At 39.2% G+C, this 16,935-nt stretch overlaps 1 protein-coding gene across 1 annotated transcript in view; it reads left to right on the top strand.

Moving 5' to 3' along the window:
* The window catches only part of MYO3A (myosin IIIA), a 206,224-nt gene that overhangs the window by 24,945 nt on the left and 164,344 nt on the right, over nucleotides 1-16,935 (top strand). Inside the window, exons 3-5 of the mRNA XM_053572763.1 lie at nucleotides 1,908-2,012; nucleotides 3,118-3,217; nucleotides 15,663-15,739. Coding sequence (XP_053428738.1) covers nucleotides 1,908-2,012; nucleotides 3,118-3,217; nucleotides 15,663-15,739 — 282 coding nt within the window. The remainder of the gene's footprint in view (nucleotides 1-1,907; nucleotides 2,013-3,117; nucleotides 3,218-15,662; nucleotides 15,740-16,935) is intronic.

Genomic DNA, 16,935 nt, shown 5'->3' with positions numbered 1-16,935 from the left:
AATCTGTTGCTTAATTCAAGAATATTTGCTCTTCGTTTTATATGCTATTTTAATCCTTTGTATTGATTAAAAACCAACTCATATATCAGTTTTAATATTATTTTGATCCTTTTCTTTTTTATGGAATGTAAAGAATTTACTTACATTTAATGTTTTGTAAAACAGCCAATATTTCACGAAGATTATCAGTATGAACCATAACATGCTATTGTGGCTCCCTGTTGGTTCTTAATTACATCCTTATATTGATAGGAGACGGCATTAGCTTAGTTAGAGACAGCCTGATAGATATCTGCATTGGGAGGCACAGTCTAGAGGTGCTGGATATACTCTGCCTCACCTAGTGGGGAGAGAAGAGTTCATGTCTCTTGCCTGGACCACCAGATGCCCACACTGCTATTACTACTGGCCATAGCCGGTTGGGAAGGAAGGTTACAAAGTTCCCTCCTGGGCAGCAAGGTGCTATTTTGTTCCTTTTCTTTATATTGGAAAGGCATTTTATGCTAATTGAACAAAAATAAATTTTGAAATTTTACGAATTCTAAATAAGGAATTAGGGAGCTTTGTTGATGAAACTTTCTCTTGGTCCAGGGCCATTTGCTCAATTATCTTCCCTCTTGTATTCACTGCTATCTAGTATTAGTGTTTCCCTGGTCTGCAAACAAGCAGCTCCTTTGAAAGTTTTCTTTGCCTTTCTTTCTTTCTTTTTTTTTTTTTTTAGACAGAGTCTCACTTTGTCACCTTTGGTAGAGTGCCATGGCATCATATCTCACAGCAACCTCAAACTCTTGGGCTCAAGTGATCCTCTTGCCTCAGCCTCCTGAGTTTCTGGGACTATAAGGACCCACCACATAGCCCGGCTAGTTTTTCTATTTTTAGGAGAGGCAGAGTCTCACTCTTGCTCCGGCTGGTCTTGAGCTCTTGAGCTAAAGCAATCCACCCGCCTCAGCCTCCCAGAGTGCTAGGATTACAAGTGTGAGCCACCACCCCAGCTGAAAGGTTTCTTTAACATTTAATGCCACCTAACTTTGGAGAACCCAGATGTGGAAATGTACTTTCCTCTTATTTTTCTAATTAGCTTCTCCCTGCCTTTGGGGTGGGGGGAGAGGAAGATACTGAAGATCATAGAAAATATATCTTAAATAGCTTTCTAAAATATTGTTTATAATCCTTACTTCCATGCACGCTGAAAAGTTTTCCAGAAAGGAGGCATAATTTTAAATTAATGCACATATAAAATATTATATAGCTATATATCAAGAATGGGAAATCTACTGCACTATTAATTAAACCAGTCTTTTTCAGCCTTTACCTATAGTTAAATTTCCATGGCACATTTAAATTATGACCAAAAAAGTAAAAAAGAAGAATATACTTGCGGTGCTTTTAACATCTTTTGAAAATAATTTAATTAATAATCTTTACAGATTGTTGAGGCACACCTAAGGTCCCTTCTCCTCACACCAGTGAGCCACAGCATACCGGTTGAAAATCAATGAATTAAACTATAAGAAATCAATAATGCTTTTATGCGTCAGCTCCTAAGATTTGCAAATAATCGTAGAATCATAATTCTTATACTTGATTTTAAGACTCCAGCCCAGTGTTCCTCAAAATTAAATTCATATAAAACTGGAATTAATTTTAATTCTGAAAAATTAATTCATATAGAAACTGTGTTCCAGGGCTTCATCATATACAAAAGTTTATATGTTCATTTCTTTTAGGAAATCATAGAGGTGATGGGAGTACGCATGTGAAACAGAAAATGAGAACATTTTTGTAAAATGTTTTCGACTAACCTTTTAGTCGAAAGTTAAGCAAGAAGTTAAAATGTCAACCCCTAAGCAAGAAGTTAAAATGTCAACCCCACCTTAGTATCTATCTTGAAATATTCTTTTTTTCAGCTGTGCAATGGCGGCTCAGTGACCGATCTTGTGAAAGGCTTTCTGAAGAGGGGTGAAAGGATGAGCGAGCCAGTAATTGCCTATATTTTGCATGAGGCATTAATGGTGAGGCAATTTGAATTGTTTATGCATTAATTATGAGGCAGTTCTAGTTAAATAAAAAAATTGTGGATCCTATTTTTAGAAAAATATCACTGCATTCGTATTTATTAATGCAAGAGTATATGCAAAGTCGGGAATGTTTAGCAAAGCTAATTCCTTTTTTAATTAGAAATCTACTCTCTTTGTATCAACAAAATCCTGCATTCTGACCTCCTAAGTGTATTCCTTTTATTTCTTTTTACTTTTGTTATTGTTTCAGGTTAATGTGGGGGTACAAAGAATTAGTTTACGTTTGCATTTTTAGGTAGAGTTTCTCTTATAATTGTGTCCCGCCCCCTAGAGGTGTGCCATACACCTTACCATTGTGCCCATTCAGTGGGAGCACACCCATCCCCCTCCCTCTTCCCTCTCTCTGCTCCCTCGTCCCCCTACCCCCCACCTTGAACTGATTTGAGATTTTTGTCTTATGTGACTGTGTTTTAGATGGTCTACTGGCTTCATATTAATATTGAGTACATTGGATTCTTGCTTCTCCATTCTTATGATACTTTACTAAGAAGAATGTGTTTCAATTCCATCTAGGTCAATATAAAAGATATAAAGTCTCCATCTTTGTATGGTTGAATAGTATTCCATGGTGTACATAAATGGAATGTTAATCCATTCCTGGGTTGGTGGGCATTTAGGTTATTTCCACATTTTAGCGATTGTAAATTGAGCTGCAATAAACAATCTAGTGCAAGTGTCCTTATGATACAACTCCCAAGTGTATTTCCGAGACTGTGATAGTGATGAAGGTACAAAATTCAGGTTTTATTTGCAATTATCTTAAATAAGTACATGGGATATTTTCTTCTAATGAGATCAACACATTTTTCATAAAATATTTGGTAAAAGCTGAGGGGCATGTTCTGGTTTTGTGAATTTTTATATAATCAAAATTGAAAATGATATTGATTTGACTAACTCAATGTAAATCATTTAAGAGTTTTTGAATGTTAATTTTAATATGTGTTTCCTATTGATTTTTGCACAAATACATCATCTGAAAAAAGTTTTTTTGCTAGATTCTTTTGCTAAGAGTCCTTATATATTTTCTACCTTCTAGGGACTTCAGCATTTGCATAAGAACAAAACAATCCACCGAGATATAAAAGGAAATAATATTTTGTTGACCACAGAAGGCGGAGTTAAACTGGTAGATTTTGGTACGGTTTGTTTAAAATGCCTGAGATCGAATTGCAGAATGCATTAACATGACATCATTTGTCAACAGACTTTCTAAGCATTGAAAGTAGAGAAAAATCAGTAAGATCTCATTGAGGTAAGAAATGCAGAGATAATTTGGGAAATGAGAAATCCCCAGAAGAGTATCTTCTTTAGGTCAGCTATTTGTTATTTGTGCCCATATAACCTTAATGTGGCAATATGTGTAGTTAGTTGATCCTTCAAAGCAGATCGCATCTCAGATGGTTACTCCGAGCCTGTGATGGCAAACCCATGGCACTTCTAGTGATTATTTTACAAACAGGAATATGCCCAAGTCCAGAATTTTGAGATGTGAGGGGAAGTCTTCCGGGCCATCTGGGAATATTTCCTCTCTCCTATGAAGAAGACACAGGGAAAGAAGGTCACTTCCTGGCTCAGGATGCTGCGTGTCTTATAGTGGGACCTGAAATTGTTGCAATTACCTTGTGACTAAGGTGTTCTGTCCTGAAAAGTGGAAAGCCAACTCTTGTGGGCAGAATGGGGACTGGAGACCCCGTTCTTGGCAAGGGAAAACACCCCCAGAAAAAGGGAAGAATAAAAAAGTAAGCTGAGTGTGGCAGAGCAAATTCCTCTTTCCCACCCATTCATCAGAGGAGATTGATGCCAGGGGCCTTTCACTCCACAGAGAATAAGCAGAATTTAACACCTCGCTAAGAATCTGTGTATGAGACCTCAGACAGGAAGCTGCCTCCACCCAGGCTCAGGTGCCAGATTTCTCAAGGGTACTCAGACCCATAAGTTAATGATTATAGAAACAATAGGAGCTGATAAGCTCACTGAGAGAAACTGCTGGCATTTTTGTTCCCTTCCTCAGCTTACACTCTGGGCCAGGGATCCTCAAACTATGGCCCGCAGGCCGCATGTGGAGGTGTGATTGTATTTGTTCCTGTTTTGTTTTTTTACTTCAAAATAAGATAGGTGCAGTGTGCATAGGAATTTGTTCATAGTTTTTTTTTAAACTATAGTCCGGCCCTCCAACCGTCTGAGGGACAGTAAACTGGCCCCCTGTTTAAAAAGTTTGAGGACCCCTGCTGGGATAATGAGCAAATAGCCTTCAATAAAAGCTGTGTGGAACTGACACTCAGGGCCACCATCAGAACCCCACATGTGGGCGGTGGACCCCTGGGTTCCCACCTTTGAAAATTCTATTCCGGGTGTCTTGTCTCTTTTCTTCTCGTTGTTTCTAACTTTATATTTCTTCAGTGGGTCACTGCCAGTTCCACAGGTCTTAATGGACCCTGCCTCTGGAGCAGGACCCTGGCAAACTCTGAGAAAGGAAGAGCTTATAAAGGAGGAGAATGGGGGCCCTTGAAGCCATACTCGAGCCACCAAGTCAATCAGCTTTGGAGCCTGACTTATCTCTGAACCTTTTGTTATATGACGTAATGAATGTTCATATTTACTAAGCCAATTTGGGGTATCTGTGTCATAGCCACCATAACTGACATACCTACCCTTTGTCTAGGGAGTTCGTTTCCTATCTGCTGATATTCTGCTGAACCTTCTCTTGTTTGTTCCCTACAAAACCTGTGAGATTAGTGTATTTGGGGGACAGTATTTTAGTATCCCTCAATCATTCTTCCCTTTTGCATGCTCCCTGGATAAGGCATCCCTCCTCAAGCTTCTGTAACCTGTGTATTTCTCCATTTTTACATTTGTCACATAGAATTATAATTATCAACTTTCTAGATAGATTAAAAATACTTAAAAATGTGGATGGACAAACAGGTCTTTGAGAAGTGGGACTGAGTTGTATTCTATTATATTTTATAAAACTAATGCTTTAGCTATAGCCGTTTCTTTTAGTGTTATTTGAATGAATGAACCTTCCTTCATTTTGCATTTTGGAAACTGAAGCTCAAGGAAATGAATTGATTAATTTTAGAAATGTTTTTATATCCAAGACTATTGCTCTCTAGTGTTTTGGCTTAGCCTGGAAATGAATTTGAGAGCATCTAAAGAGAACTGATGTATAAGGTATCCTTCCAGTAGGCACCTGCACCCACATTGTTTTTCTCGCAGAGCTTTTGAAACGTACTGAGAAACAGTGAGTTTTACAGGGAATTCTTGATTAATAACTGGAGTGCGGGGGAAGCTAGACTGTTCCTCGTCAAATTCAGAGCCATGTGCTTAAACAATGTGGCTGGGTTAGTGTACTAATCAAGGACTTCCCTTTGACATTAAAAACTCAGGACCATTATTTTCCCCAGGAAATGACTTGACTCTAAGAAAGACCCAAATGGGGAATTTGATATTTAACTTGAGGTCTCATAATTCCCTTGCTTTAAAAAAAACAAACAAACAAAAAAAGGATACAATAAACATAGCTTACGTTGAAATTTGGTAAAAACAGCTACAAGTAAACGTTTTCTTTCAACCATCAAAGAAAAATTTGATAAATTTCTTTGAGAAATGTTAATTACTAAGATGTCTTTCAAAGTAAACTAGATTAAAAACATACACTTAGGTAATAAATAAGGTGATTTTTCATACTATAGCTTTAAAAAATTGTCAAAAGTAGGATAGCTAACAAAATGAAAGCATGGGTTTTAGATTATTAGATATATAGACCTTTCTTTCAGCAGTAATTAGACAAGAGAGAAAGTTGCATATCAAATACATTCCCAGTGTCTGATGCAAAAAAAAAGGTTATTATTTGTATGTAAAATGGTGCTTATCTTTCTATCCTTCATGATAAGAGGACATGGATTCAATTTGCCTAAAACAATTAGTAGGTTTTTGCATGAATACAAACCTGAGGATGGTGGGGGGCGTGCATGGATGGCAAAACTTCTTCATAGCAGAAGGACCCATAAAACTGCAGCATCAAACTGAAAATCAATGTCCTCATTCTATGCTTAAATCAAATTTTCCGAGAAAGTTACAGCTGGTAGTAAAGGGATGTAGAATAAATTCTATTTGACTTTTTCACCTCGAAAAGTATGCTATGAGTTTATTATTGGATGATGCTGAAGATCCTAGATGGTTTCCAAAACAGAACACCACCTCACCCAGCAATCTGCTATATATCAAGGGTTTTCATCTTAGGAAAAGTCGCCTCCTGTCCACATCGCTCAGGACAGAAACCTTAGGCTCATGCTCGAGTTTTCCCTTTTCTTCGCCTCCCACGGATACAACTAGCCCCAACAGCTGTGTGTGTCTCAGTTTGATGTCCGCACACTGCACCTGTATGTCTCCACCCCACCGCTGGCCTTCATCTCTTGCTGAGTCCCTGCAGTTACACTTCACTCAACCCCGGGCATGTAAGCCCCTTCCCTTCCTTGGCAGTTCATTCTCCACACTGCACTTTTGAAAGGGTCCCTCCTGCTGCAGGAGAATGAACTGCCAAGGAAGGGAAAGAGATTAGATGCGGGGAGTTCAGTAAAGTGCAACTGCGGGAACACAGGCTACAAAAAGAGCACGAGGTGGATAGCACACCCCCTGGGTGAGGGGCTCTTTTACAACTGGAACTTTACCTTGGAAGCGAGAACAATGCAATCTAAAAATTTGTACCCTCGTATTAATTTGAAATGAAAAATATAGAGTTATAGTTTGAGTAAGTTTCTAACATGTCTAAAAAAGATTCTGGCAAAAGTACCCTGATTAAATCGGTAGTGATGAGTTTATATTTATTTTAATGTATTCTTCCAGTAACAGTAAAAAATATATATATATATATATATTATCCTGCTACTCCCTTGTTCAACATTCCATTCAATAGCTTTTTTTTGTTTTGCTTTTCTTTTTTTTGAGACAGAGTTTCACTTTGTCGCCCTCGGTAGAGTGCTGTGGCATCACAGCTCACAGCAACCTCAAACTCTTGGGCTTAAGTGATTCTCTTGCCTCAGCCTCCCGAGTAGCTGGGACTACAGGTGCTACCACAATGCCCGGCTATTTTTTGGTTGTAGTTGTTATTGTGGTTCGGCAGGCCCAGGCTGGGTTCGAACAGCCAGCCCTGGTGTATGTGGCCGGCGCCCCAGCTGCTGAGCTACAGGTGCTGAGACATTCAATAGCTTTTCCTTACGATGCTCTGTGCCAGCACAGCGCCAGCAGTTAATGATTAACACCTTCTTTATATCCCTGGGCTCTCATCAGGCTCTCTCTATTCCTGTTACTTGTTAGCCAGGTAAGTGTCTTCTGGTACCTTAAGTGTGCCTCACTTTTTCTCGGTCAGGGCTCTTGTAACAAGGAAAGTACTCTGAATTTTATCAATGTGCTTTTCTCTTTTGCCTGTCAGAGAACAGAATCTTTGCCCCAGTGTGCCTGAGCCATGTCTCTGTCTGGGGGGAGATTAAGATTAATTCCGGAAGGAATGCAAGGTGACTGAGGTAATATTCAGCTTTTTACATTAAAATAAAGGCATTTGTAGCAAAGCCCAGGGTACCTCCTAAGGAAAGTCTGTCTAAATTGCTGTGTCTTCTCTTTGGCCTGTGGAGTTTCCAGGGGTGCAGTATAGGGTTGTCATGTAAGAGAGAGCAGTAAAAAAAGGGGGAAACCCTTTCTGATTCTAGGGTCATTGTGCAAAGATGATTCAGAAAGTGAGGCTGGAGAGTGAGACGAGCTTTTGAAAAGTGGAGGTGATAATGAGGGCAGGAGGGAGCTGTCACCCTTGCACCTCCTCCCAGCCTCATGGGATGTTCTGGAGGCGTCCACCCAGAGTCTGCTGTCATCCAGCTTGGCACGAGCCACATGGTTGCTACCCCAGAGGTGCAGAGTGATCAGGTAGAGGAAGTACTCAGGTTAGCATCCCCAAACCCTATCCTTAGTGTCCAGAAACCGAAAGTAACTGAGGATCTGGCTGGAGAGTTTCTAGAAGGGATTGTTCAGGGGACGAGGGTTGTAGCGAGGCACAGAGCAGATCACTGGGGCCAGGCCTGAGCAGGAGTCACAGCCAGACCACAGAGTGTTCTCAGCCCCAGCTGGAGCCAGTCTGAGCCTTAATCTGCCCCGAGTAACTACAGGAAGCCCTGTCTGCAAGAAAATAGATCACAAGCTCACTGGAGTGAGATGCTGGGGGCAGGGGGGAGGTTTGGGGGGATGGGGGTGAGGAGTGGGGGGTGGCCAAGCAGGGCATCTAGCAGCTAGGCAGACAAAGGCCACAAGGTCTTAGAAGAAAGAGGAGGAGGAATGTCATCTGAGACATGGAGCAAACACTTATCCAAGAGAGACCAAACTGTATCTAAAAGGACTTAACAAATTTATTGGATCAGGCTGAACTCTACCTCCTTCCCAGTTAAGACCTTGGGGAGAGGCCATAACAGTTATAGGCAAAATGAAGATATTACAATTTCTCAGTGTATCTAAGAGTAGATACTGAACTCTGTGACCATTTTACAAACGTGGTGTTTTTCCTGTATAGACACCTTATCTCATCCCAGCGCCAGCTAATTTCTGCTTGCCCAACTGCCTCCCAATATCTATAGTGCATTGAGCCAACCAGTTGTCAGACTTTATTGTAATCCTATATTTTATTTGTCTTCTCTTCTCTGCTAAACTGTAAGCTTCATGGTGATAGGGTCTCTGCTTAGCTGACATGGTCCCTAGAACCCAGTATGGTAGTGGCATTTTGAAAGTGCTTGATAAATACTGTCCAATGAATGGATGAGAGGGTGGATTTTCCATATAATTGTGTGACTATGAGAAAGTCCCTTGAAATGTCTATGGCATCAGTCTGTTCATCCTGCAATGGTGAAAAATGTCCTCTCCCTCATAAAGTTAGTTACTGTGAAGAATAAATGGGATGCTAAACTTCTTAGTGTCAGGTACTGCTACGCCACGCCTATACCACGCCCAAGAAACAGCCGGGACCCAGATTAGAAGTACAATGCTTGCAAGAGGTGGCCTTCCCATAGGTGCGGGGAAGTCCCGAGTAACCTTTGTTGTGGCCTTTTATTGAAATAGTATACAACAGGTGTGGGGCCCCCTTACAGGTGCTACATGCTTAATGATCACCACGTGCTCTCTCCCCGGGCTCCAGTTCCCACTGTGATGCACCACAAATGTTCAAGGTTCAACACCTGCTTGCTAACGAGCAACAGATCTTATCTCGTTAATGCATGCAGTTGCTTGAGGACTTGTCTTCATGCTGCAAAACATCTCCATGCCAGTTGGGAGGTAGTCCTGCTCCCAGCACCTCCCTCAAGAACTGGTGACCACTCCAACAAGCCTGGTACTCTGTCTCCTATATCTTAGTATGATTAATACTCAGTTTACCATAGGTAAACTTCTAAGTATGATTAATGATGCTTATAATCCACAAAATCTGAGCTATTGCCATTACCATGAGATGATATTTATCCTTGGCCTGTACCTCGCTGTTATACACATAGTAGGTGCTTACTGAATATTTGCTAAATAATGAAAATTTGAGTTCCCCGTGCAAGTCCCTCTTTGTCTTCAAAAAAAAACAAAAACAAAACCCTCCCAATCAATAGCCTTTTGCTAGAGTAAGTTCAGTATTACTTTAAATATCAAGCTACTTAATTGTACTAAAAATAGCATTCAGTTTGCCTATAATAGTAATAATTATAGCCTTTAAGAAAACCTTTTTTCTTTTTGTTAAGTGGGATACATTTTTGCAGAAGACAACCTCAGAGAGCAGAAAGTCAAGTGAGCTTGTAAACATTATTAATGAAATGCGTTAACACTTAGTGGTACATGATCAATCAATGAATAATATGACCTCCCAGGAGATGAACCCCTTTAGGCAAGTCAACCAGTGTCTGAATAAAGCCATCCATATGTAGGACAGAAAATGAAAAGGGGACTAATTTTAAAGAACTGTCCTCAGTTCTCATTTCTGTGGAATGAATTTCTCTGGGGAACTTCACTTCTAGCAGGATAGTTAACATTTCAATACAAAAGTACAGAATGTACATTTTGTGATTTATTTGGACATCATTCTTATGACACGATGTTTTATGGCTTTAAATCTCTTGTTACCCACATGCCCAGTTTTAGACCAAATCCCCAATGCATAATGCAGTTCAAAGAGAAGTTGTGATTGATTTAGTAATAGCCTACTTTTTAACACTGAGGGAAGCAGTACACCTGAACTTAAAAACTATGATGTACCCTCCAATGCTGCCTTTATTCCTGAGTAATTCAAAGCAAGAGCCATTAGGTGGGATGGATAAATAAGAGTGTACGGGGAGCCTGAGAGAGGTGAGGAAGGCACTCAGGCTGGCATTGGGGTGTTAGTCTTCAATGTTGATGAGGAGGGCATCTGGAAATGGTGATGGTGGTGACACCAGATGGGTTGTCAGAGCCATAGCAAGATGAGGAGGGCATCTGCACAGGGATGGGGTGGACATGGGATTGATTAACTAAAGAGGGCTCCATACCATCAGGAAATATGCTCAGGACAATGGCAACCAGGTTTCTTACTGGTATAGCAAAGAATTACAAGTATGAGAAAGGGGAAAATGGTATTGGATTGGAATTAAAAGTATAAATATGAATTCATGCTCTTAATATAGAAACAGATATAAAAATAAATATAATGTCATGTGTATATAAGATATGTGTATGTGTGTGTGTACATATCACCTAGCTATTTCCACTAAGATGACTTGGGTGCCTTGGTAGCCTAAGAAAGCACCCAGCTTTTAGTTTCTAAGTATAATTCTCAACTAAAAGGAAGCAATAATTATTGGAGAAAGGCAGATTTCAGGGCTGGACATGATAAACCTGGAACCTCATGTGTCCACAAAAGTAAGGAAATACTCAAGGAATTATGGAGACATGTCAAAGGGACCGAGAAGCCAACTTGAAGCAATTCTCACTGGCCAGATATGGGACAGTTTGAGCACCAAAATAACAATATTGATAATAATGATAGTTATCTCTTGAATAAAATAAAAATCTGTTAATCCATAATTGTGGCTTACATACACACATGAATGAATGGAGTCAAGCAAAAGCTTTTCTCTTACAGAGGAATGCCAACTAATTATGATAGGAGGAATAATGAAATGTTAAAAATCATCATTTGGCAGCCATCATTGTAATAATTAATTCATCCAAAAACGTCAATGAATGTTTAATCTACTAGCTTTAGCACTTAGTACATTAAGTTTTGATTAGAAATAGGATAGTTTCATAGTTTCACAATACTTCTCCACAAAATACTAATTAATTACAAAAGAAAAAGGGAAACTTTCCAGGGATGAAGGCTGGCAGATACAACCATCAGTCGAGGGATCAAAATGAACATAACTAGTAATGGAAAATCACACAAGCACCTGATAGCATGCAAGGGGAAGACGTCAGAACCACTTCCGTGATGCTTCTGCCAACAATAAAATCACAAGGAATAGCCAACAAATGCAAATTCAGGAACATTCTGTAAAACAAATGGTCTGAAATCTTAAAAAATGTCAACGTCATGAAATTCAAGGAAAGACGGAGCAACTCCTTCAGATGGAGGGAGATTAATGAGAATTGACAACTAAAAGAAACACATAATCCTGAACTGGATTATTTTGTTGTAATGGGCATATTTGGGACTACTGTGAAGTAGATGCTAGAAATGTATCCATGTTGAGCCTCCTGATTTTGATGGTTCTACAGAGAGAATGTCGTTGTTAATAGCAATTACACACTGAAATATTCAGGTGTCAATAAGCACCAGATAGACTGCTTACTCTCACATGTTCAGGAAGTACAAGTGCTTTTTTTGCCAATTTTTCTTTATAATTTTAAAGGTCAAAATTATGTCAAAATAAACATAACTTTCAATAATGGAGTATACTTCGAGACTTAGTATGGAAATTCAAATATATGTATATACATATTAGTTGTATGTTATGAATCTTGAAAGTTGAGCAGTAGCCCTTTATAAGAGAGAAATAATATATGGAAAAAACTAGAGGGGGCCTGGCATGGTGGCTCACACCTGTAATCCTACCTTTCTGGGAGGTCGAGGTGGATAGATCCTTGAGCTCAGGAGTTCAAGACCAGCCTGAGCAAGAGTGACATCCCATTTCTACTAAAAATAGAAAATGTACCTGGGAGTCATGGGGAGCACCTGTAGTCTCAGTTACTTGGGATGCTGAGGCAGTAGGACCATTTGAGCCCAAGAGTTTGAGGTTGCTGTGAGTTATGATGACTCCATGGAACTCTAGCCAGGACCATGGAGTGAGATTCTGTCTCGGAAAAAAGAAAAGGGAAAGGGAAAAGAGAAGAAAAAAGAGAAAAACAGATGGAAAACCATTTTTAAAAGTTAACAATTTTAGAATTTTCTTACCTATACAAAATATTAGTATTCTACTCAGCTAGAGTATATTTTTGTCACCCACGGTGACAGAGTGAGACTCCAGCTCAAAAAAAAAAAATCTTTCTTGGAGTTCATTGAGCTTCTGGGATATTTACATTCATGTCCTTTATCAAATTTGGGAAGATTTTGGTCATAATTTTTTTTTTTTTTTTGTGGTCTGCTTCTGTTTTATTTTGGATATGGAGAACACACTTCTGTGTGCTTGCTCATTTCTTTTTTTTTTTTTTTTTATTGTTGGGGATTCATTGAGGGTACAATAAGCCAGGTTACACTGATTGCAATTGTTAGGTAAAGTCCCTCTTGCAATCATGTCTTGCCCCCATAAAGTGTGACACACACCAAGGCCCCACCCTCCTCCCTCCGTCCCTCTTTCTGCTTCCCCCCCATAACCTTAATTGTCATTAATTGTCCTCATATCAAAATTGAGTACATAGGATTCATGCTTCTCCATTCTTGTGATGCTTTACTAAGAATAATGTCTTCCACGTCCATCCAGGTTAATACGAAGGATGTAAAGTCTCCATTAATTTTTTTTAATTTCTCTGCAAAAAAATAAATAAATAATCTCTCTGCCCTTTTTTTCTCTCTGTCTTTCTGAGATTCCCATAATGCATATGTCTGTTCACTAGATGGTCCCTTGGAGTTCACTTTTCCTCAGTCTTTTTTCTTTTTGTTCTATAGACTCTGTAATTTCAATTGTCCTATCTTTAGATTTACTGTTTCTTTCTTCTGTCTGCTCATATCTGTTTTTGGGCTCCTTTAGTGAATTTTTCATTTCAGTTAATGCACTTTTACTTCCAGAATTTTTTGTTTGTTTCTTTTTAGATTTTCTATCGTTAACATTTCCATTTTAATCATACATTATTTTCCTAATGTTGTTTAGTTTCATGGACATCTTGTAGACAATTGTTTTAGAAGTTTTATCTAGCAATTCAACCATTTGCTCTTCTTGAGGGACAGTGCCTGTTGGTTTCTTTTTTCCCTCTAAATGGGTCATGTTTCCATATTTTTTTTTTCTTTGCAAGCCTTGTGATTTTTTTTTTTTTAAGCTGGACATTTGAATCTGATCATATAGTAACTCTGGAAATTAGATTCTCCCTCTTCCCCAGAATTTGCTGATTTTTGTTTTTGTTTTGCTTTTTGATTGTTGTAGCCTGTTTCTATGCCAAGGATCAGCCTAAAAGGTAAACTTGAAGTTTTCTTAGGCCTTTTATGAGCCTGTGCTTTTATGACTTTCTAAATTCCCTCATGTGTATGGTTGCTTTTGGATGTCCTAAACTTTAATTATCGGGCTCCCAAAGAGGGGGGAAAGAAAATAATCAAGGAGGAAAAAAAGAGAAAAGGAGAAAGAGAGTGCTGGCCCTTTAAGTTTCTAGAAGTTGCTGCAACTGTATTACCTAATAAAATAATGATGTCCTACTAAACATCTGATCAGGAGGGGAAAGTGGTAAGCAATCTACCTTGGTAATTTTGAGGGAATGATGCTAAGAGTTCTTACCATACAAAAATATGGGAAATAACTTGTATCAGAGTTCTCCAGAGAAATAGAACCAAAAGGATGTGTCTATGTGTGTGTGTTGAGAAAGAGAGAGATGGATGGGGAGAGAGAGAAAGATTGATTTAGTTTAAGGGATTGGCTCAAAAAATTGAGGAGGTTTGGCAAGTCTCAAATCTGCAGTGTAGCCTGCAGGAAAGAGTTGTAGTTTGAATCCAAAGGCAGACTTCTGGCAGAATTCCTTCTTCCTAGAAGAGGTCAGTTTTTATTCCAATAAAGCCTTCAACTCATTGAACGAGGCCCACGCAAGTCATGGAGGGTAATCTGTTTTACTCAAAATTGATCAATTTAAATGATAATAAACACTTTCTCAGAGATGTTCAGAATAATGCTTGACCAAATGTCTGTGCACTATGGCCCTGCCGACTATACATAGAAAACTAACCACACAAAATGATAATATTATATGATAAAATATATTTTATGACTCTTTTATGTTGAAAAATTCTACATTTTTATAGTTTCACTTCTCATTTCTGTAGTATTTTGTCTTTAACAACAATTACCAGCCCTTCTCCCTGAGCTTTATTGTGAATTCAGGGGGGTTGCTATGTGGTTAGAGCAAACAGAGTTCTCTGAAGTTGTCTCATCTATTCGAACCACATTAGAAACCATATATTGGATGTTTCTGCTATTTCCCTACTACCCTGAGAGTGCTTTTCATTGCGAGGATAAGACCTGTATGTTTCTCTCCTTAGAAACAAGACTTTAATAGGGATGGAGTTGCTGTACAGCCACCAGACAGCAAAGAAGCCACTTTGAATGAGCTTAAAGTAGCCTGTAGATTCCCTAGAGTCTGAGAATCATTACTATAAACATCTATAACGTTCCTGTGGCTTTGACATTTAATGGGTTATTTCCCTCTCTTTTAGCCTGTTTTCTATTCAGTCCTGATCCTTTTGGGTTTCCTGGTCCTTTCCATACCCCTCTCTCTATCCTGAACATTGCCTGGAATTTTCCATCTATCAGCGTTTTCTCTCTTAAGGTGATTACGTAACTGTTTACTTTGGTGACTTATTCCACTTGTTACCTCTCCGGATAAGATGATTTTCCTAATCTCCTTTACTTCCTACTGCTCCTGAACTCATACTTTGCTTCCCTGTTGCCTTTTAAAGTAATTTATGTCCATCGTTTTATAAAAAAATGTAGAAGATCAAAAGAAGCATAAATTGGTATGATCAGGAGCAGATTAAAAGTTAGCATGGGGGAACTGAGACTCGAAATGGGGCTTTACGGGTGAGAAGAACTTGAAGTTAAGAAATAGATATTGCAAGCATCCTTCTGTGTTTGGGTTATGCAGAAATCCTGATTTCAGATCCTTTTTTTTTTTTTTTTTTTGGCCAGGGCTGGGTTTGAACCCACCACCTCTGGCATATGGAGCCCGTGCCTACCCCTTTAAGCCACAGGCACTGCCCTGATTTCAGATCCTTTAAGTCCACTGACTGCTTTGAGGGAATAAAACTTTACTATTAGCTTAAGAAAATGTATAGCAATTGGAAGCTCTTTACATGAATGATTAACGCAAGAAGCACATCTTGTCTCTCTCTTACAGGTGTGTCTGCACAGCTCAGCAGCACCCGGCACCGTCTGAACACTTCCGTAGGGACACCATTTTGGATGGCTCCCGAGGTCAGAGAGAGTTTTGAGGGAGACAAATGCAATGTTAGATTCTTTCTGACTTTCCTTCATGAGTACTCTATCTCCATAAGTGTTTTGGAAGAGGAGAAGAAAATGTCAGCTGTGTTAGTGAGATGTGAGCTTTGTGCACGTGTGAGGAGGAACGTGGGAGGTGCTCAGGATGTAGGCTGTGAATGAATCCATGAAAGATGAATGTGCGAATCAGATGAGGTAGAGAGAAAATACTAACCAGTTGGATTTTTCATTAAATTTCGTTGTTTAGCATGCATCTATGTCAATAGCATTTACATTCTCTTTTTAAATTATAATAGAAATAGTCTGAGAACTTCCTGGCCATTGTTAGATCAGATCCAGGTCCATCCCAGTGGTTCCCAACCTTTTTGGCACCAGGGACCAGTTTCATGGAAGATAATCTTCCACAGATGGGTGTGAGGGGAGAGATGAGAGTCTCATGAGGAGCACACAGCCTGGATCCATCACCCGCACTGTTTATGTTAGGGTTCACACTCCTGTGATAATCTCATGCCACTGCTGATCTGACAGGAAGCGGAGCTCAGGCCGTGATGGGAGTGATAGGAAGCAGCTGTAAACACAGATGGAGCTCTGCTGGCCTGCCCACCGCCCACCTCCTGTTGTGTGACTGGGTTCCTAACAGGCCACAGACCTATACTGGTCACGGCCTGGGGCTTGGGACCCGGGATTAATCTATGAATATATGGTAGGTTCCTATGTTGAGTCACTCTGTCTGGGGCACAAGTCCAACTTCATTGGATTCTTTTTACCATTACTTTTGGGAAGTTGTATAGAAACTGTTGAAAGAGTAGAGGGAAAAAGTTTTCTAGAGTCACATCTCCCCACAGTCACTATTAATGCCTTTTAGTCTTTTTAATTATGTTTATCATTTATAATGAAAATTTATTTTCATACTCTGCAACTGTTGGGAAAAGCTCTGGTATTTATCTACAATTTTCTAGGGAGCAAAGGGATGGGAAGTAATTTAAATAGTATATTAATACTGCAAAATTTTCTAATTAAATTTGTTTGAGGATTAAATCCTGGTATACTGTTTTTATTTGAATACTAATTCAATTATTACTTGCAAAAACGTTAAAATGTAAACGTAATACAACATGTGGAGTGAGGATAAATTATTTTAAGAAACCTTTTAAATCATTTGAGAAAAAGAA

Source organism: Nycticebus coucang, chromosome 20 (assembly GCF_027406575.1).
Source record: "Nycticebus coucang isolate mNycCou1 chromosome 20, mNycCou1.pri, whole genome shotgun sequence".
NCBI classification, from domain to species: domain Eukaryota; kingdom Metazoa; phylum Chordata; class Mammalia; order Primates; family Lorisidae; genus Nycticebus; species Nycticebus coucang.
The sequence above is the reverse complement of the archived record's forward strand: the minus strand, read 5'-3'. Positions and strand labels throughout refer to the sequence as shown.